At 45.2% G+C, this 20,857-nt stretch overlaps 1 protein-coding gene across 5 annotated transcripts in view; it reads right to left on the bottom strand.

Moving 5' to 3' along the window:
• Window positions 1-20,857, bottom strand: part of NCAPD2 (non-SMC condensin I complex subunit D2) — a 95,350-nt gene that overhangs the window by 55,039 nt on the left and 19,454 nt on the right. For 4 of the 5 annotated variants that reach the window (XR_003996749.1, XM_030535409.1, XM_030535431.1 and 1 more), the window contains 10 exons: window positions 20,358-20,442; window positions 19,045-19,178; window positions 18,169-18,301; window positions 6,424-6,508; window positions 6,174-6,335; window positions 5,701-5,915; window positions 2,939-3,050; window positions 2,469-2,610; window positions 2,106-2,261; window positions 1,667-1,844 (listed from right to left, as the gene is read on the bottom strand). Coding sequence is in view for 4 of the 5 variants with exons in the window: in XM_030535409.1 (XP_030391269.1) it covers window positions 1,667-1,844; window positions 2,106-2,261; window positions 2,469-2,610; window positions 2,939-3,050; window positions 5,701-5,915; window positions 6,174-6,335; window positions 6,424-6,508; window positions 18,169-18,301; window positions 19,045-19,178; window positions 20,358-20,442 (1,402 nt within the window). In the remaining variant the exon portion in view is untranslated. The remainder of the gene's footprint in view (window positions 1-1,666; window positions 1,845-2,105; window positions 2,262-2,468; window positions 2,611-2,938; window positions 3,051-5,700; window positions 5,916-6,173; window positions 6,336-6,423; window positions 6,509-18,168; window positions 18,302-19,044; window positions 19,179-20,357; window positions 20,443-20,857) is intronic. The other variant, XM_030535420.1, reaches the window with a different exon arrangement.

Below are 20,857 nucleotides of genomic sequence, written 5' to 3'. Positions count from 1 at the left end.
AGGGGAAAAACCTTAATTTACAAGGTAAGAGGTTATGCCCAAGAGGAGGCTACCAAGCAAGTTGAGAGAATCGGAGCTTCCGAATGAAGCGTTAATGACTAAACATAGGACTTCCCAAGAGCAGCGCTGACCCACTAGGGAATCACATTTAATGGGGCTGAACGCAAGACTGCAGTGGTAGGCTCTCACAACTGGCATCCTTTAATAGTACTAGATATGGGTTTTCAAAGCAGTTTGTCCTCTGAATCCAGACTCAAAGTAGTGAGCACTTGAGCCAGTAAGTGAAGCTCCCAAAGAGACCTGAAACTTCCTTGGCACACTCAGTAGATAGTTTTCTAACTAAGCCCTGTTCAGCAAGGAAACCTTCAGTTAAAGGAGGTCTGAACAGTGGTTCAGCTCAAAGAGCTGCTGTCCCAGCTCATGCCTGATAGAAACCAATCAGGAACTCCTCTCTCCTCAGGGTGTGGAGATTCTTCAAACACCTTGGACACAGGGAAAGCCAAATGGCACATACTCACAGAGAAGTAGGTGTGGGCACCAAGAGACATATGCAAGTGGGAGGTACCCCTCCTTAGGAGGAGTTGTTAAAGTGTACATGTGTCTGACCACATAGTAATACAGGGGTCAGCAACCTCTGGTACACGGCTCGCCAGGATAAGCAGCCTGGCGGGCCGGGCCAGTTTGTTTATCTACTGTATTGGCAGGTTCAGCGGACCGTGGCTCCCACTGGCCACGGTTCGCCGTCCCAGGCCAGTGGGGGTGGCTGGAAGCTGCAGCCAGCACAGCACCGTGGGCTGAAGGATTCCTGCCACCCCCACTGGCCTGGGATGAAGAACTGTGGCCAGTGGGAGCTGCGGTTCGCCGAACCTGCCGACATGGCAGATAAACTGGCCCGGCCCGCCAGAGGTTGCTGACCCTGTAGTAATATCTTCTCAGCCAGTTCCACCCACGATCTCTGGAAATTCTGCTTCTTTTAAGGCTTGGTTCTGGCACACAAGGTGGAGCGTAAGGCCACATGAGCCGAATCAGCAATGCATCTGGCTTGGCAGCGTTTACCAGGCAAGCTGGTTAGACTGCTGGAGCTCCAGTCTTGCTGGGCCCTGTAAGCGTGGCAGGTAGAAGTCTGCTTTAAGTGACAGCAACCAAAGTTGTTTAAATGTTAAAAGGCTAGATGCTGGAGCATACAGTAGCATGTTTGAGGAGAGAACACACAGGGCAGAGATGAGGCACAGGGCTGGTGGTAGCAGTTATATGCTGTGGTGACAAAATCTCTAAGATTCAAAAAGACCAAAATGGACCATTGTGGTCATCCAGTCTGACCTCCTGTAGAATATAAACCATATAGAGTCAATGTACTCTGCAGTGGATGGACAGTCACTTCCAACAATATCAGGATTGGCACAAGGATGGTTCTGAGAGAGAGAGAGAGAGAGAGAGAGAGAGAGAGGGAGAGAGTGTCCTTCTGGATTTGTACAGGTGACCAGACAGCATGAGAGAGGGTCCAGGACAGACACTGTCTCCTTGGCCATGTACAAGACAGCTTGGAAACTAGCACCCTTCTCCAGAGCTCCTCACTCTTTGCTTAGATCCCCCATCCCAACAACCTCCTCTTCATCTCCACACCTGCTCCCTGGGATCCTCCCTAGAATCGCTTGCCATCCCTCACCTTGTTCGAAAGTTCGCTGAAAAAATTCCGAGCCAGACCCACAATTTCCTCTTCAGGGTCAATGAGCAGAGCAGCCATCTCACTCACTTGCCCCTTTACTTTTACCATGTCTTTGAGAATCAGGTGGGTCATCACCAGCCCAGCTGTCTGCCTCACATCTTGACAGGGGTCCCGCAGCCTAAGACAGAAAGATTCAGTTACACAGGGAGCCAATAGGTCATCCAGCTCCCTCCTGAAGAGCCAAGTCTCGTATTTGTTCAGGCCTCCCTGCCACAACCCTTACCTCTCAAAATTCCCTCATCTGCATAGACCTTCATCTTATCTCCTCAAATCTGGGTTACTATAGTTCCCTCATTTTACTAAGAGACATTACCCCCCTCTTCCCCCACATCAGCTGTTCTAAACCCTCCACTCCCAGGGGTGCAAGGAGACGCTTTACCTGGCATACAGATGGGGGGTCCACGGCTCCACCAGATTGGGGAAGCGGATAGCTAGGTCTCCTGCTGCAATCATGAGATTGGATCTCACACCTGGTAGGGTGGATTTCTCCAGCATGGTAAACAGAAGGCGCAAATGAGAGTCACAGAACTCAGCACTGAGGGAAAACAGGGTGGGGACAGAGAAGACAAAAGCAAGACTCAATTTTTACAGCTTCAGTGAGAACAGAGGCAAGGGCACTGCCATCGTACTCTCTCCAGAGAAGGGTGCTATGATATGGGGACAAAGTCACTTCTGGAAGATGTTGCTTTAAGAGGTTAGACTGGGGAGAAGAGACGATTATGGCCACAAGGCTGGACATTACCTGACCATGCAGAGTTTACCAAGGGCCAGTGCTGCAGCAGCTGAGAGTGCTGGATCATTGTAGAGCCCAGGGTTATTGCAGATCTTGAGCACCAGGGGAATAAAGGCAGAGAGCAGCTGCTTCCCTGCAGTGGGGAGAAACACTGCCAGATCTAAGAAAGCATACTCCAAAATGTATCTCATTTCAAAGGAGATGACATATTTAGTCACAAATTACTTAAGAGTCCACACAGATTTGGTGTCCAACTACAAAAATGAGGGGACAAGTGCCATCAGAAATTCAGAATCATGAACCTGATGTTGTAAGAAATTCACATGAAAAGGAAATTTCCACAGCATTTTAAGTTTCCTGAAGGATTAATTTGTGTGCCCCATGCTGGTTCTCTCGCACATTGTGTCCACACTTTAGGGCATGGCAGATAAAGAAGTATGGACTGGAGGGGAACACTCCCATCTAGGGGCCACGCTCACCATCCAGGAGCTCTGTATCACAGATGTTGCGGATGAGTTCTGCCTCAGTGTCATCAGCTGAGGCACCTACTAGGCCCAGATCCTCCTCCATGGTGGTCTCATTCTCAATGCTCTGTGCAGAGGGAAGGAAGAAGTTCTTGAACATAAAAGTTACAGAAAAGACTTTGCATCATACTAGCACCTTTCATGTGGGCTCCAGTGGTGCAATGGGTTAGTGCAAAGTACTTATAGAGCTGTGCTGTGTGGAGTGATGCTAAGGTTATGAGTTCAAAGTGCACCTGGAGCACTAGTTTTTTGGGAGGAGGGATAGTTCAGTGGTTTGAGCATTGGCCTGCTAAACCCAGGGTTTTCAGTTCAATCCTTGAGGGGGCCATTTAGGGAACTGGGGTAAAAGACTGTCTGGGGATTGGTCCTGCTTTGAGTAGGGGGTTGAACTAGAAAACCTCCTGAGGTCCCTTCCAAACCTGATATTCTCTGATCACAAGGTCCTTCCCTCCAGGGTGGGATATGGGCACTGATTAACAGCAAGATGATAAAAGCTTACAAGATCAAACACAGGGAGGATTCAACCCATTTGCCCTCTCTAGTTTGAACAGAATTATGATAGCAGGGCAGAGGTCTGTCAGTTTGTATTTCATGGTATGGCAACATTGATGAGGGATTTAAAGAAACAAGTCCATAAGACCTCTGATCAGCCAAGACAAACTGGGCTACAACCAGCATGAGGGACTGGTCTAATACCTATAAGCAACAATGGATGTGCAAATCCAAAAGGCCAGTTACTTTGATTTATGAGGAACTTATAAAAATAGAAGATCAAACTGGTCTTCCTTTATACGGAGGACACAGTTTACTACTTCCTCCAGATGGCACTGTGGAATAAACACTCATGGGGAAACATCAATGTAACCTAACCCATTCTGATGATAAACTATAAACATTTGGGAACTGTATAAGCAGGGTGCATGAGGGATAGAGAGAAGAGTGTTTTCTGGAGACAGCAGAGTAGAGGCTTCAGGAGGAAAAGTGTGTGTGTGTGTGTGTGTGTGTATTTTGCAACTTAAACTAGTGGAAGTCTCCCTCACTGGGCTTTGCAGCATATTAGAGTAGGTATAATAATATGAACTGATTTTGTTCTACCACCATTTCCTCTATTTTTAATATAGTTTAAGAAAACTCCTGTAGTCTGTGTAATTTCACAGGCTGTTCCAAAGAAACAAAGAGCCTCAATCTCAGAGAGGCTCCAGAAACTCCTTCATCCTTCAGCACCTCCACCACCACTTAGTCTTGGTCATACAAGGCACAGACAAAAGACCTCTGCCACTGAACTGCATTGCAAAAAAGTTTGTATCAGGTGAACACAGAAAAGAAGCCAAAAAAGTCAAAGGTGCTGGGGAGTGCAAGTGCCAGTGCTAGGAATTACATGGGACAGGAAGAGGAGAGAAGAGCATGGTTAGGACACCTGGGCTCATTCTCCTCCCTGCCGCATCCCAAACTCAAGGGCATCAGGGGATCTTTAGTGAACATGAGAGGTCAAGACCTCAACCATCTCTGATCTAAAACATTAACAGTGCCCCCAGCACTTAGTTTAAGCACTGGATCAGTACTCTTCGGGGGGAGGGAGAGACAGACTTAACTGTTGTAAAAGGTGGATAAAAACTGAAAACTCAACTTTTAAAAATTAAATACTGGTTCATTTTGTACAAATAACTATTTACATTAAATATGAATATGACAACTTATGTTAAAACCTATTCTTACTATAACACATTAAAAACCATTTAATTTAAAAATACAAAAAATAATATTGAGCAGTATATGTTGGCTGCTAAGTTTAAAAGAAAGTCAAATCACTGAACCAGAGGAAGTCATTCGCTAAGCACCTGGAACAAGTTTGTTGAAATTCTAAACTAAATTTTGAAAGTAACAGCCTCTTCAGAGAGAATATTTTTTTCATTTCAGATTATTCAACAAGTTCAGTTCAATGACTAGTTCATTCAAAGTTAAAAAGCCAATGGGAGTTGAAAAAGTAGGAAACCTAGTTTTTCCCTTTCCAGTCTATGAATAAGAACCAGGTGAGAGGATGAGATCTACCAGTTCTAAAATCGTGAAGAATATGGTGAGCAGAAACCAGTTACTTCAATTCACTAACTACAGAGGATATTTAATTTGTTTAATAATCAGTTAATTTTAAATGCAAAACATCTTTTAATAAACCTTTTCTCCTCAGGTTTTCATATGTATCCAGTATATTTAAAGTAGATTTACCTAACAGAAAAACCATTTAAAAATGCTATTTTTGTGCAATTAAATTTGAATTTCCAACCAACCAGAGCTTGACACAAATCACAAGTAAAAAAATTTAGTAAATAAGAAATACTAAAAATCACCAAATTCTAACATTAATGTATCCTCTTGGTTAGCAAAAAGAAACACTAAATTTAGCGTGAAGGCTATATCAACAACATGTTTTAATGGTTACCATCAACCAATGATAATCAGCCTCTTTTTAGGAAAAAAGAGCTAAAAAGTTCATATATAAAGCAAGATTTAAGAACAAACAAAAAAAACCCCAAAACAGCCACACCAATAATTTAATCCAAGGTTTCCTGCTTGCTGATTTAAACTGTGATTAGAATCAGTGATTTAAATCAATTCACAGTGGTCTCGCACACCACTCCTTACAGAACAGTTCTCCCCAGAAACTCCCTGGAGCAATGACTGAGGAGGAATGGGCTATGCATATGAAGCTCAATTCTCACCTTGACACTCTGCTCCTTGGTGCTGTTGACATGTTTCTTGGCCTCCTGCTCCTCCCCAAGGACACGGCGCCTACGAAGCTCTGCACTCACTGCCCGCTCCAGATGCACAACCTGCTGTAAGGCCACATTTCCCACAAGGGAGAGCAGATGTGTCAGCAGGAAGGTAGGGAGAGTGTTGGCATCGCCAGGGATGCTACTTGGAGAAGTCCCTGGTTCTGATGGGTGGAAAAGGAAGGAGTCAAAATTCATAGAACAACTCCTCTGAACTTACATTCTGTTAATTATTAGCAAGTCTCAATAACTCTGCACCCCACCTCTACATGTTTGGATATCCAGCTCACTGCATCCTCATCCCCTTCCAATCCAGCTTCTTTTGGAGCCATTTCACCATGCCTCCCCAACCTACCTACCCCAGGGGCAGCCGGTTGCAATACTGCAGGCTATCGGAGCAGACCTCCATCCATCCATCTCACCTGTTTCCACCCCTTGTGGCTCCTGCACCCTCTCTAGAGCCTGTTGGCTACAACACTGCAGGATTTGGGCACATATGTCCTCAGGCCCTTCTGCTAACTGGTAGATGAGGGTTATTGCTGACTCCATGAAGGGGATCCAGAGTGTGCTTGGCTGGGCAAAGCCTGGTGAGTACAAAAGAGAAGCACATGTTACACAGGCCAGACATATCATCAACACCTACCCCATACCCTGAAGATTCCTTGACCTCACCTGTGGTCACTGCCTCACTCAGGTGTCTAAACAGCTGGTGTGTCTGCGGCAGCCGGAAAGGAGCATGGTTCTTCCCCTCAGCTGGCTGTAGAGAGAACCCCAGACAGATGGGTAACCTTAGCTTACTCACAACCTCCTCTATCCTCCCTCTGTGTTGCCAAGGGGCTCATTCTTTTCACACTCATACTACTAGATACCAATGTTTTATACTGATGCTAGAGCCATCCAGAATGTTTTAGGGGAGCAATTCTAGAGTCACTTGAGAGCCCAAGCAATACAGAACAAAAAGTGGTTCCTGCCCCTTTCTGAAGTTACAATGGTCGCACTGCATCATGCAGAAAGACTGCAGCTATAGGCCAACAAAGGACGCTTCCAAGCCAAGATGGCCAATCCTACTTTTGAGCTTGTTCTATCAGTTATTCCCTTTGAGTACCACTTGATCCTGCTTTCCAACCAGGTGAATGTGTAAATGCTGAAAATATTCTAATGCTATTATATTAATCAATCAATTGAATGCCTTCACCTGGAGTACTATGACCTGTCCAGGTCATATTATTATAAGGATATAGTAGACCCACCCCCTTGCCATTTTGGGGCTTAAGAGAAGCAGTTTCCACAGACAGCAGCACAGAATCTGGACAAATGAAGCCAAATGCCCATTCTGTATGCATGGAACCTGGAGCTAGGGAAAGAGTAAGCTGGAAGACAGGAGTTACTCCTGGGCTGGGAGTCTGACATACTTGTACAGCCAAGCATGGCCAGAATAGCATGGGCACATCTGGAGCTGCCTAGATAGATGCTCAATTCACATAAGCATATTGTTTGGGGTGTGGAAAGAAAGAAAATCTGTTTCCAGCAGTGGGAGATATAGCCTCAGTTGGCTACAATACTATCCCTACAGTCACAATCCAGGTCTGGAGTATCAATGAGGGAGGGAGAGCTGCTACGAGCATTCAGCCATCTGTAGCCCTAGTTCCTTCCAGAAAGCCGAGTTATTGAGAGAAGCTGTGTGCTGTGGCACAGAAGTAGCCAACTGGGGCTGTGAGACTAATATAGGGAGGAAAATTTGGCACTAAAGCACTGAGTTTCTCAAGGCTTCGTTTGTGGCATAGCTATCCTAGTCAGTCAGTCTCCAGAGCAGAGAATTCTATTGCACATGAAGAGCTGGTAGATCATACATTAAAGAGTGAATAGAAATAGTTGAACAATTAAGTTAAAAAGACAACTCATTTTAAAAGATAAAGAGATAATTGTCCCATTATATTGCGGTCAAGGGTTCAGATATTCTAACATATAAATGTACAACTGTTTTTGAATATTAGTTTAAAAAAAATAGATTGAAAACCTCTCTTCCCCAAGAACTTAAGTAGGGATAAAGAACTTATATTTCAGGGCATAGGCCAACTTATAACGGAGATTAGAGGAAGCAGTTTTCCCTGTGGATGGACCACTTCTCTAAATGAATGTTACTTACTTGTAACTGGAGTTCTTCAAGATTAGGGATGTAAAAGGTTAACCAGTAAGCATTAGGCTTACTGGTTAACCAACTGTAACTATTAATCCTGGCAGCCCTGTGCTAGGCTGGAGTCCTGGGCTGAAGCGGCTCCCCCAAGCTCTGGCCAAGCTGGAGCAGCCCTGGCGCCACCAGGCCTGCCGGAGCTACCTTGGTTAATGGTTAACCAATATAATTTCAATAGTTTAACTGGTTAAATTTTTTAAACCAATATTTACATCCCTATTCAAGATGACTACATAGTCTTACTTATGGGCAACATGCTGACCAGGGCTGGTTATTGGTGGAACTTTCTCTACACAGTATCTGTTGGAGTACATATGCACTGCCACCTTTCCACCACCACTCCCCATAGCATTCATAAACATTCCAAGGTCAAGGCTTATATCAGAGTATCAAGGTTGGAAGGGACCTCAGGAGGTCATCTAGTCCAACCCTCTGCTCAAAGCAGGACCAATTCCCAAACAAAGAGATTTTTACCCCAATCCCCTAAATGGCCCCCGCAAGGATTGAACTCACAACCCTGGGTTTAGCAGGCCAATGCTTAAACCACTGAGCTATACTTCACCCGTGTATGTGTGTATGCATGTGCGCAAGACAGATTCAGTCAGTCAGAGACCCCCTTGGGACTGTCACCTGACATGCTGGAATTACTGCTGAGCCCATTTTCCCTGGCAGCTTGGGACTCCAGAACCCTGCCTTGTTGAGCCAGACATGCTAGCCTGCTGCAACAAAGACCCAGGTCTGGTCCATGCTCCCAAAGCTGCAGACTTTAACCAAAAACTGCTTAGAAGGTCACCTATCTCCAGCAGCCAGCTCCCAATGGGATCCAAACCCCAAATAAATCCATTTTACTCTGTATAAAGCTCATGCACAGTCAGCGCATGAATTGTCAGCCTCTATAACACTGATAGAGAGAGATGCACAGCTGTTTGCTCCCCCGGGTATTAATCACTTACTCTGGGTTTACTAATAAACAAAAAAAGTGATTTTATTAAGTATAAAAAGGTAGGATTTAAGTGGTTTCAAGTAACAGATAGACAGAACAAAATAAGTTATCAAGCAAAATAAAAAGAACACACAAGTCTAAGCCTAATACATTAAGAAACTGATTACTCGTAAATCTCACCCTCAGAGATGTTCCAATAAGCGTCTTTCACAGACTAGACTCCTTCCTAGCGTGGGCCCAATCCTTTCCCCTGGTACAGATCTTGTTAGTTTCAGCAGGCATCTTAGGTGAAAAGCAGGGGCTCTCTCATGACTGGGACCTTTTTTGTTCTGTTCCACCCCCTTCTATAGCTTTGGCGCAAGGTAGGAATCCTTTGCCTTTCTGGGTCCCCACCCACCCTTCTAAATGGAAAAGTACCAGGTTTAAGATGGATTCCAGTATCACGTGACATGGTCACAAGTCCTGTGAGACCCCAGCCTTCATTCTTCCAGGGCTGTCCTGCATGCATCCAGGAAGGTTTGCAAGTAAACAGAGCCATTCACAACCAATTGTCCTAGTCAATAAGAGCCATCAAGATTCCAAGCCACCATTAATGGCCTACACTTTGCATAATTACAATAAGACTTCAGAGTTACATTTCATATTTTTAGTTACAGATACAAGAATGATACATGCATACAAATAGAATGAACACACTCAGTAGATTATAAGCTTTGCAATGATACCTTACAAGAGACCTTTTGCATAAAGCCTATTCCAGTTACCTTATATTTATGCTCATAAGCACATTTCCATAGAACATTATGGAATACACACACCATCCTCTATCACCTCAGTTCCTCATACCACTGACCAGGGAGTGGGGAGAAAGAGACTTAGGCCATGTCTACATCTAAAATTTTGCAGCGCTGGTTGTTACAGCTGTATTAGTACAGCTGTATAGGGCCAGCGCTGCAGAGTGGCCACACTTACAGCAACCAGCGCTGCAAGTGGTGTTAGATGTGGCCACACTGCAGCGCTGTTGGGCGGCTTCAAGGGGGGTTCCGGGAACGCGAGAGCAAACCGGGAAAGGAGACCAGCTTCGCCGCGGTTTGCTCTCGCGTTCCCGGAGCCACCCAGCAAACCGCAGGGAAGGAGACCTGCTTGCTCGGGGTTCCGGGAACGAGAGAGCAAACCGGGAAAGGAGACCAGCTTCGCCGCGGTTTGCTCTCGCGTTCCCGGAGCCACCCTGCAAACCGCAGGGAAGGAGACCTGCTTGCTCGGGGTTCCGGGAACGAGAGAGCAAACCGGGAAAGGAGACCAGCTTGATTACTAGAGGCTTCCTCCTTCCATGGAGGTCAAGAAAAGCGCTGGTAAGTGTCTACATTGGATTACCAGCGCTGGATCACCAGCGCTGGATCCTCTACACCCGAGACAAAACGGGAGTACGGCCAGCGCTGCAAACAGGGAGTTGCAGCGCTGGTGATGCCCTGCAGATGTGTACACCTTCAAAGTTGCAGCGCTGTAACTCCCTCACCAGCGCTGCAACTTTCTGATGTAGACAAGCCCTTAAAGGTATGACTGAGAAAGCGGGGGAAGGCAAGTGGAAAGTGCGAGTATGCAGGTATCTCAAAGAATTCCAGTTACAAGTAATCAATCTTAATTTCTTCAAGGGGCTCTGGATACATTCCCACTTACGTTTAATTTGGCAAGCAGTGCTAAGAATTAGGAGATGGGCACAGAGTCCTAATTAAATTACAACTGAAGAACAGCTCTACCAGACCTAGCATTCACTCTGGGAGCCAATCTAAAAGTATAATGTTTAGTAAACATATGAACTGACTTCCAAGTAGCAGCTTTACAGATTTCCCCAACAGAAACATGTTTAAGATCAGCAAAATACGATGCCACTGTCCTACTAGGATGAGATCTCACACTAGTAGTCAGAAAAACTGCTGCTAACTTGTAATATTCAAGGATACTATCTGGAAATAGTTTGAAAAAGACACATGGTAATCCATATGATTCTTAACATAAGGAACAAATAACCCAAAAAAGACTTCCTAAAAATCTTTATTTCTATTTAAAATAAAACACAAGAACTCTTCTAGCATCTGAAGTATCTAAAGCAGATTCCCCTGTATTAGTATGTGGCTTCTGAAAGAACACTAATACATTTGTCCCATATGAAACTCAGATGCTGTTTTTGGCAAAAACCTGGGATCAGGTCTAAAAACCATCTTATATTTATTAAAAAAAAAAAAATAGATAAAAGGTGGGACGGCCATCAATGTATGAAATTAGCTTACCCTTCTGGCTGATGTTATAAACAATCATAAACACAAACTTAATAGATAAATAAGTAACACTACCAAGTACTCAAGAGGGGTCTTCATAAGCACAGATAAAACCAAAATAAGATTGCATGTGGGAACTAGGTCTGTGAAGGGGGGGAATACATACTAGATAACTGCTTTAGAAATCTTTTCATCATATCATGCACAACCAACCTACCATCAAAATAAGACAAAGCTGCCAAGCACACTCAGAGAAATTAGATAACCACTCAGACTTTAACTATTCTAAAACATAAGGAATAAAAATCTAATGTAACTGGTAACAGAGGCCTGGTCTACACTACAGGGAAAAGTTGATCTAAGCTACACAATTTGAGTTACGTGAATAGCGTAACTCAAGTTGACATAGCTTAGATCTACTTACTGTGGGGTCCACGCTACACAGCTCCCATTGACATCAGTTTCCCATTACTCGTTTAGATCCAGTGAAGTACAGAAGTTGATGGGACAGCGATCTGCTGCTGATGCATCAATCACCAAGTCTTGATTCCCCAGTAAGTGTAAGATATTCCCCATCTCCAAAAGACAAATCTAGCTCATTTCAAGTGATAATATTTTCTTGTATAATGTTTTCTAGAGTAAAGTGATATCCTGTTCCTGGTTGATTCACAGTGTATTAGTCAGAGTTCAATAGTCCAGGCCTGTTAGATCAACAGACTGGAAATCCAGATGAAGAATTCTACATGCTGCTTAGACAATAGGTCTAGAGACAAGGGAAGTAGTTTGTACACCTTCCATGACAGCTGGTCTGTACCACTGCTGATCCCTGCCAGGCTGATGTGACCAGGATCAGCCTCCTCTTGTCCAGTCTTATCTTCCTCACCTTCTGAATTAATGTAAAGGAGGGAAAGTATACAGAAGGCCCTCTCTCCAATGCATTAGAAAAGCATCTGAGATGGACTGACTGTTGTTGCCTACCCTTGGGAAAAAACAGATGACAATTTGTTAAACCTGCTTGTAAAAAAAGAAAGATTTGTGACAAGCTAACCCCAACTGGAGAAGATCTCTGTATAAGTGGTCCTTTAATGACCACTTATGCATCTGAAAGCTTTCCCTCAGCTGAGCCTGATCTGCCCACCACTCTCTCCTGTTAAATACAGAGCCATCAGACAGCTGTCTTGTGATATGCCCCAATCCAAGACTGGTTGCCTCAGCACACAGAGCTGAATCAGCACCTCTCTGATGGACATAACCCAGCCATTGAATTGTCCATCACTACCTGCATAAAACTTTCCCCATTAGACGAGGAGGAAAAGAAGATTTGAGAGCCAGATCAATTGCCTACACTTCTAAAACATTTATGTGCAAATTCTTTTTTTAGGACAGCCAGTGATCTCAAAACTGTTAGAGGGCTCAGTGAGGTCTCCATTCATTGTCCGACACATCAGAGGTTATTGTGACCAATGGCGAGAGAGGACTGAACAGAACTCCCTTCAAAACATCAGTTCTGTTCATCCACCACATCAAAGAATTAAAAAAATGTGCTGTGGCATGGTGACTAGCATATGAAGTTTATTACAGTTTGGTTTGTAAATTTGAGCCAATCAATTTTGCACTGGATTCATTCAGAGACGTTCAAACCGAATGATATAAGTAGTCACTGCCGTATGACCCATCAGACCCAAAGTGAAAATTAATATCTGGGTTTGAGAATTACCAAATCTTCAGAAATCTTTCCTTTGAAAGGAAAATGCTTCCTGCTACAGAGTTCACCACTGATCCTATAAAGTGGATTCTCCGAGTTGGACAGCAAATAGACTTCTTGACATTTATAAGTACTAAATCTGTAAGAAGAGAAGCTTTAAACTGAATGAGAGTCCAGAGATCTGTGCGCAAAGCCTACTCTACCAGCTAATCATTTTAATATATCGATAAGCAAAGACAGCCTCTTTTCTAAGATATAACACTACCTCTGAAAGGCACTTTGTAAGGACCCGTAGCACCATAAAGATCCTTAAGGCCTCAAACTGAAGAGGTCAGTCCCACGACAAAACAGAGGTACTTCTGATGACTGAGCTGAATAGAAATATGCATCCTAGAGAGCTCTGAACCAATCCATGCTTGAGAGTGAGGGAACAATCAAGGCTAGAGTTAACATTTGGGACCGAAACTTCCAGATGAATGTATTCAGCTTCCTTATACCTAAAATAGGGCAAAAAGCCCCATCTTTTCTCTGCACCAGGAGATAACTTGAATCCCATAGATCTTTGGGAACTTCATTTATAGCTCCCATCAAAAGCAATCCCTGAACTTCTGACAGAAAAACAACTTCGTGAGATGGTTCCCTGAAAAGTGGAAGTTTGGAGGAACTGAAAGGAGATAGTGTTTTGAACTGTATTGCATAATCCTTTCCTATTATTTCTAGTTGATCAATGGTCTGGCCTGTCTCCAAAACAAGGGTAGAAAGGAATTTTGCGAGTTGGTCCTCAAATCTCTACCCTCACATCAAATCTACAAGCCATATTCAACGAAGAGGAGAAAGCAGATTGCTTCTACTTAGGTCTGGGCCTAAGACTTCTTTTGTTGAGAATGAGAAGTATTAAGTTACTGGTGCTGCAGTTGCTGTTGAGTTGAGAAATATGAAAGTGATTGTGGATAAGATTGCCTCCTGAAAGTGAAAAGCAGTAGATGGTCTCCTTTTAGTAGTAGAATATAAACCAAGTGATAAACTGCTCTCTGTTCTCAATTTCTCCAAAAGTTTGCCCCTTTTCTTACTAAACAGACCCTGACAACGAAGATCTTCAACTTTAAAATCTAGCATCCACAGCCAATGAAGATCTTAACCATACATGTCTGCAGGTGACAGCAGATGTTAAAGCCCTAGCCACAGAGCCAGAAGTATCAAAAGCAGGCCCGAGGACTCGTTTTGCTCTTAGAAGCTCAGAATGTGGCAAAATTTCCTCTGATCCTCTGCTAATTCTAAAATGAAAGTCATTATTCCCCCCTAGAGGTGAAACTGGTAGTGGGGGACTACCGTTGGTAAGTGGCTACTCTCTCTTCTTCATCACTGATTACTAGTTTCCTTGGAAAGGCAACAATGTCTTCCCTTCTCAATCAGCAACAATATGGACTTGAGCAGACCTAAATCTGTTACTTGCTGTTGAAACCGAAGAATGTGGCATAGGGTAAATATGGAAATATGAAACTGCCCATGTGGGAGCTCACAGTTTGTCGGCCTTCTTAGAGATGGATTGGCAGGAAGCAGGAGCAGCCCAAACTGCTTTAGCAGGTTGAAAGTGTATCCAAAATAAGTAGACATACTTCTTAAAGGTGTTCCTCAGATGTCAAATACTAACACAATGTCTCTTCAATAACAAAAGGCAAGTTCAAAGTAAATGGTGTTCAGTCCATCAACTCGTGGAATTGTAATTCATCCTCTGAAGGAGACAAAAATATGAGCATTGTTTCTGCTTTATCAGGATAAAACTCTGGAGGATTTGCAACTGGAGCCAGATGTTCCAGGAGAGGGACCAATTCCTCTTCTTCCTCAGAAGATGTGTCTGGTACTATTGTTTGGGCTGCAGATGGATCTGGGGACATTGAATCCGAAGAGATCACTTTGACTGGATCCTTTTCAGCTAGGGCCTCACCACCCAACTCATACTGCGGATGATCCAAAAAAAAAAAAAAATTAAAAAAAAAACAAACCCAAACACCTCTTCTGTGGGGCCCAGTAAGGCCATGTTGCCCAGGACTGTCAGTCTCTCCAGTAATCTGGAAACATATCTATAAAATAAGGATATACAAACTGTCCATAAGGTTACAGGAAAAAACAGTTCTAGGTGGAACAAACTGACTGTTCAGGTCTTCTAAATCCATCTTGATCCTTTTGTAATTGTAGGTCTGATTTCAGAGCCACAATGGCTCTTACCAGAGATAACAGCACTGCTGGGCAGGGAGGGGCATAGAAGAGAAATAAAAGGCAAAAAAGGTCTGTCTGGTGATCCAGCAGGAGTCTTAGGAGAAGGAAGAGGGAAAAACTGTTCTGGGGAAAACCTCAAAATATCCTCTCTCCTATCCACTTCTCAAGAGTAGGGGATTTAAATCTTGCAACCATCAAGGTTCTTCTCTTCCCATCCCCAAGCAATCTCTCACTCATATCAGATGAATGATCAGATGCAGCACAGTGAAATGTCCTCTTTGGATCCAACATTAGTGCTGGGGTTAATAAAAAACATATGCGTCAGTGGCTCTGGGGAAAGTTTTCTGTCTGTAATCCTGGACTTGCACAGGGATTGTGGAACCACCTCAGCTCTTATAACCATAAAAACTGTAGAAAAAACAGATTTGAATCTTAAGGATCCAACAAAAAACTGATCCACAGGACCTGGCACTGCTAACATTGGCCATTTTATACCTAGCCTTCTTCTTTGGAATGGAAATTAGTCAGGACAGCTTTAATATAGGTTCCTCAGCAGCAGTCTGAACAGATGATTCCTTAACAGCTTTCATAGAAGGATCCGTGTCACAGGGTACTCCACTCACCATAGGTGGCACCTCCTCCTGGCTGCTCTGGGGAATAGCTCTCTTCCAGGTCCAACAACTCCCCTTGTGGTCTCTCAACCCAATCAATCATCTTCTCTCTCACTCTGTGGCCCCTCTCTCACTCCAGGACCTGCAGCTTCTTCTTTGTAACCTGGCCTGATGGCCAAGTCACTGAGGTTTTTCCCCTTCTGGCCTAGTTTCACTGGACCTGCTGTCCAGGTACTGCCATTCTGTCACTGGCTGGTAGAGGAATCCAGGCATGCCCACTACTCTGGGTTCCAACCCAGGAATCTTACAACATGCAGCCACAGTTTGTGCAGCCCCCTCAACCTTGCTGCTCTCTCTCTGCCCTACTTTCTACCCACTTTCCACATGCTCTCTTCTCCATCACTCTCTTTTCTGAGTACACCCTTCCCTCGGGCCAGGCTCTCAAGGTCCTGCTCTTTCCCTGGGTTCCCTCCTTCCCCCTCTAATGCAGAGTGGCTGCAGACTTCCTCACTGCCTCCACTTCTGTTGCCAGCTTCCCGGCTTTATACTAGCCCAGCTCCTACCTGCAATCATCTTCCAACCAGGGGTTACTTCTCCAGCCTCAGCTCCTCATTTGTGGCCTTTCACACTAATGGGCCTTTTCCTAGCTTCCTCTCTTTCAGGGCTAGTATGGATTTGAACACATCACGATTTTTATGAAGCAACTGCAGAATGTGAGACCCCTCCCCCACAACCACTTCTTAGGCACCGTAGCCTTACTTGATGCAGTACAAGCCAACAAGACCTCCTTAGCCTTAGGATCTGAAGGCATCCCAGCCAAAACCAGAAGGCCTAGCAATGAGAGCTGCCTTAATCAGGTGCACCTACAGTAAGTTCTGCCTCCCCTTATGTGCTCTGTGTGTTAAGAGCCAACAGATGGAACACTAAGAAGAATGGCCTTCTCTGAGGCACTTAAGACACATCAGATGCCAGGAAGACCACTAGGCAGGAAGCAAAATCTCTTGAAGCCCGCTTTTTTTCAGATCTGCCATCCCACGAAACCCAGCCCTCCCCCCCCCCCCTCCCAAAAAAAAACAACAAACCCCTAACTAACTATTTAACACTACAACTGACAAGGCACTAAAGGTAGAAGAAAACCCTGGATCTGAAGGATTGGAGTAATACACTTCCATCTGGTGCTTGCAGTTGGAAGCAACTGAGATGGTGAAGGGCATAGTGCCCATTTATATAACCTTGAACTCAGTGTTCACAGACACTGAGGGAATGGGCAGGAGGGAGTGCCTGTGGACTCCAACAGGCATTGCTTGGAGAAGGTTCCACTCTTAGGCAGCACTGGTCAGCACATTACCCACAAATGGGAATATACAGAGCTACATGAAGAATCCCAATTTATCCTGCTAGTTTATGAAAGTCTTACTACATGTCCACAGATCCATACTATAGGTTTTGTCCACCACTGGCAAGGCTAGCCATACTCCTTTTCTGTCTACACCACTGTCTGAATGAGACTTCCTTGTAGAGGACAGCCCCTATTCACAATTTCAGGGGATTAACTTTGAAAAACAAACATTTGAAAAAGAAAAGTCCAAGCAGCCAGTCTGAGCCTGTTGGGTCTGAATGCAAAACAAAGGTCTTAAATCAGAAGATTGATTCCATAACACAGAATATCAGTAGACTGGACGTTAGACTGACTAAATCTGAAAAAAAAAATAAAAATAAAAATAAAAATCAAGGCCTCTTGGGTCAGCAAAGGGTTTTTGATATCACTAAAGCCCTTTCTAAACCTTTTGGATGGCCCTGTAGGCAAGACAGAGCAAAAGACACATTCAACAACCTGGTTGGCCATATCTGAGACAGGCTCTCCCATTGAATCACCTTTTTCTGGAAGGGTACTAGACAGCACTCTGGGACCTTGGTATTGGTCTGGGGAGCAAAACGCTCTATTGTGTCCCAATTCTTGAATCGGGCAGCAGACACCTAGGAGTGTCCACCTATAAGGGACGACTTCACTTGCTGTATTCTCTGGGGATTGAGCCAGTCCACTGCACTGTTTGACCTTCCCTTTACATGTAAAACTTCAAATGCAATTCTTCCACCAATATAAACAGAAGGTCTGAACCTGATGCTATGAGAGTTTAGGACACATGGTTTGACGGAACACACTCCCCAGCTGGTCAAGCTGGCCTCCAGCTCAATTACCACTCTGGAAGCTCACTGATGAGAAAACAATTGGAGACTCTGCTGTCCTAGTTTCCACCAAACGAAGTTAGCCTTACCTTGCCAGTGATGGACAGAAATGGTTCCACTTACATCTTCCAGTCTACATTGTGGAGGCATCATATGGATGTGTGGACCTAGACTTGATAAATACCTATTTTCCTATGAATTAAATGCTAAAGGATAGATGATCTAACAATGGCAGCTCAACTAAGATGCCCAATATTTCTGGTTTTGGGGCAAAGTATTAGCCTTACCTTGTTGCTGCTGGAAAGTTTGGAGATGGTACTGCACACTTCTTGGGCAAGGCGATAGTCTTCAATTACTTTCTCATCTAGGCCAGTCATCACCAGAACATCGAGGTTACTGCCCACAATCTCTGGCTTTCCCCTTAGTGGCAGTGGTCAGGGGGAAAAATACATGCAATTAAGTAGGGTTGCTCTTGAAAGCTTACATCAAATATGTGAAAACAGCCAGTTTACCTTGTGCCCCAGGGAAGAGTGGAGATGTGAGCCTGAGGAAACAGCTGCCAACTGACATCAGCTGAGAGACAGTAAACCAAATTCCAGGGGGGTGGGGTATTACATATGCTCTGGTGGGGGGCCAGCAGCATCGCAACAGGTAAACTGGACAATCCATCACTTTAGCTTAAACAATGTTGCAAACATCTTCTCCCCCTCAAGAGCAGAGAAGATGTTTTGGGTAATGAAAGGAGAAGCAGCAGACGACGACATCATTCTTAGAGGAGGAGAAATCCAGCAGCTCAGGGTAGTTCTGCTCCCTCCTCCCTTATTAAATAGCTTCCCCCATCTGTACAATGCAGCTGTAACTAGGTATCCAGAACTGTAGTATAACATACCATAGAAAAGGGAAGGTAGCCTAGCTTAGAACACAGAGAATTCAGTATCAAGTTAACAACTGAGAGAACCTGGGGCTGGTGGGGGACAATATTTTGATGTCTAATTCAGGTATTCATTTCTGAATGATCCATTTCTGCAGAAATCAGGGTCCTTGCCACAGAATCTAGAGCCAGAAGCTGCAGCCCACAAACATGTATATAAATCAACTCTGGGAAGACTCCTTGCTTTCACGGGATCAGTACTGATACAGAAAGACCTGAACTATGAGCTCACCGTGCCATCATCCCCAGCAGCATGACAGCAGCACAGCGCTCCAGTGCTGAACACTGTGATTTCTCAGTGAACTGCTCCCAAAGCAGGTAGACCACAGGTGGCTTTATTTCATCTTTCTGCACAAACTCTGAGATCTGGACAGAGAAAGGGGACAACAACTAGGGATGCAAGAATACAGCAAGTGGGACATGTTTCATACCCTCATGAAGAGATCTTATTGGGATGGCTAGATTACTGTGATGTGATGGGGTATACAAACCCCACACTGAAGAACAAGGGAGCTTCCCAAATGACCAGTGGCTAAAGGCCCTTCCCTGAGGGAAGGGAGAGACAGATTCTGACGCACACTAAGAGGGAATTATTCCTGTCTATTTCTTATCGCAGTTTATTTGAGTTAATTCCACTTACTTTTTGTTCATGGACTACCCAGGAAGAAGAGAGACCTTAAAAGCAGCCTATCCAGAGGCCACGGTCACCACAGAAGCAGAGCAGCCTTTGGTACAGGGGCAGACAAACTTTCTGGCCTGAGGGCCACATCGGGTTTCCAAAATTGTACAGAGGACCAGTTAGGGGAGGCTGTGCCTCCCAAAACAGCCAGATGTGGCATAGCCCAGCCCCACTCCCTATCCAACCCCTCCTGCTTCTCACCCCCGACATCCTCTCTGGAGACTCCTGCCCCATCCAACCCCCCCCATTCCCTGTCCCCTGACCACACCTGGAACCCCTGCCTGACTATTCCCCACCACCCCATCCAATCACCCCCCTGGACCCCTGCCACCATTCAACCCCCATTCCCTGCCCTCTGACTGCCCCGACCCCTAGCCACACCCCTGCCCCCAACCACCACCCCAAACTCCCGTCTTCTCTCTCCAACCCCCTCTGCTCCCTGACTGTGCTGCCTGGAGCACTGGTGGCTGGCAGCACTACAGCCACACTGTCTGGCTGGAGCCAGCGCAGCACAGAGCACCGGGTCAGGCCTCGGCTCTGTAGCTGCGCTGCCCCAGGAGCTTGCAGCCCACTGCCCAGAGCATTGTGCCAGTGTGAGTGAGCTGAGGCTGGGGGAAGGGGCCAGGGGCTAGCCTCCCAAGGCAGGAGCTCAGGGGCTGAGGAGGAGAGTCCCATGGGCCGGATGTGGCCCATGGGCCATAGTTTGCCCACCTCTGCTTTGGCAGGATACACCCAAAGGGGAGAAAACTGCTATTCAAAGCCCAGCCACAAGGAGGCACCAGCAGCAAGTCAAACCCTTCACAGCGAGCAGGACAAAGGCTCAAAATCCTGGACAGAATCTGAAGCAGGGTGGGACTAGTACTTACTATTTCCCCTAAGCACTGAATGGTCCCTAGTGATGCATCTACCATGAGAAGGGAAAGAGACCGCACCAGACTCTCCGCCCTGGCCCTGTACAGGAGATAAGCAAACAAAAAGGCAATTTACATGCAACTACCTCCATGATCCAAATCCCACACACAGCAATCCAGTCCCTGAAGTGTAGTGTGCATGCGCCCCCTTCTCCCAGCAGGATGCATAAACATCTGGGAATAGGGAAGCAAGAGATGCTCACATGAAAGCCATTCTCAGAACAGAAAAATATAAACACAGCAGCAAGGTTCAGAAAAAGCATTATGGAACTTGCAGTGATCTCATGAGGATGGGGCAAAACCATCTGTCTTAGGTCCCATTGAATGGAAAGATATCCAGCAGCACAGTGCATCCTAGAACTGCACAAGTGTAGGTAAGGACTCAGAAGGAAAAGCATCTTTACGGACAGAATTACACGGGCAGCTGTGGGGAGCCCGCCCAGAGTTGCAGACCT

Source organism: Gopherus evgoodei, chromosome 1 (assembly GCF_007399415.2).
Source record: "Gopherus evgoodei ecotype Sinaloan lineage chromosome 1, rGopEvg1_v1.p, whole genome shotgun sequence".
In the NCBI taxonomy this organism is placed as follows: Eukaryota; Metazoa; Chordata; order Testudines; family Testudinidae; genus Gopherus; species Gopherus evgoodei.
The sequence above is the reverse complement of the archived record's forward strand: the minus strand, read 5'-3'. Positions and strand labels throughout refer to the sequence as shown.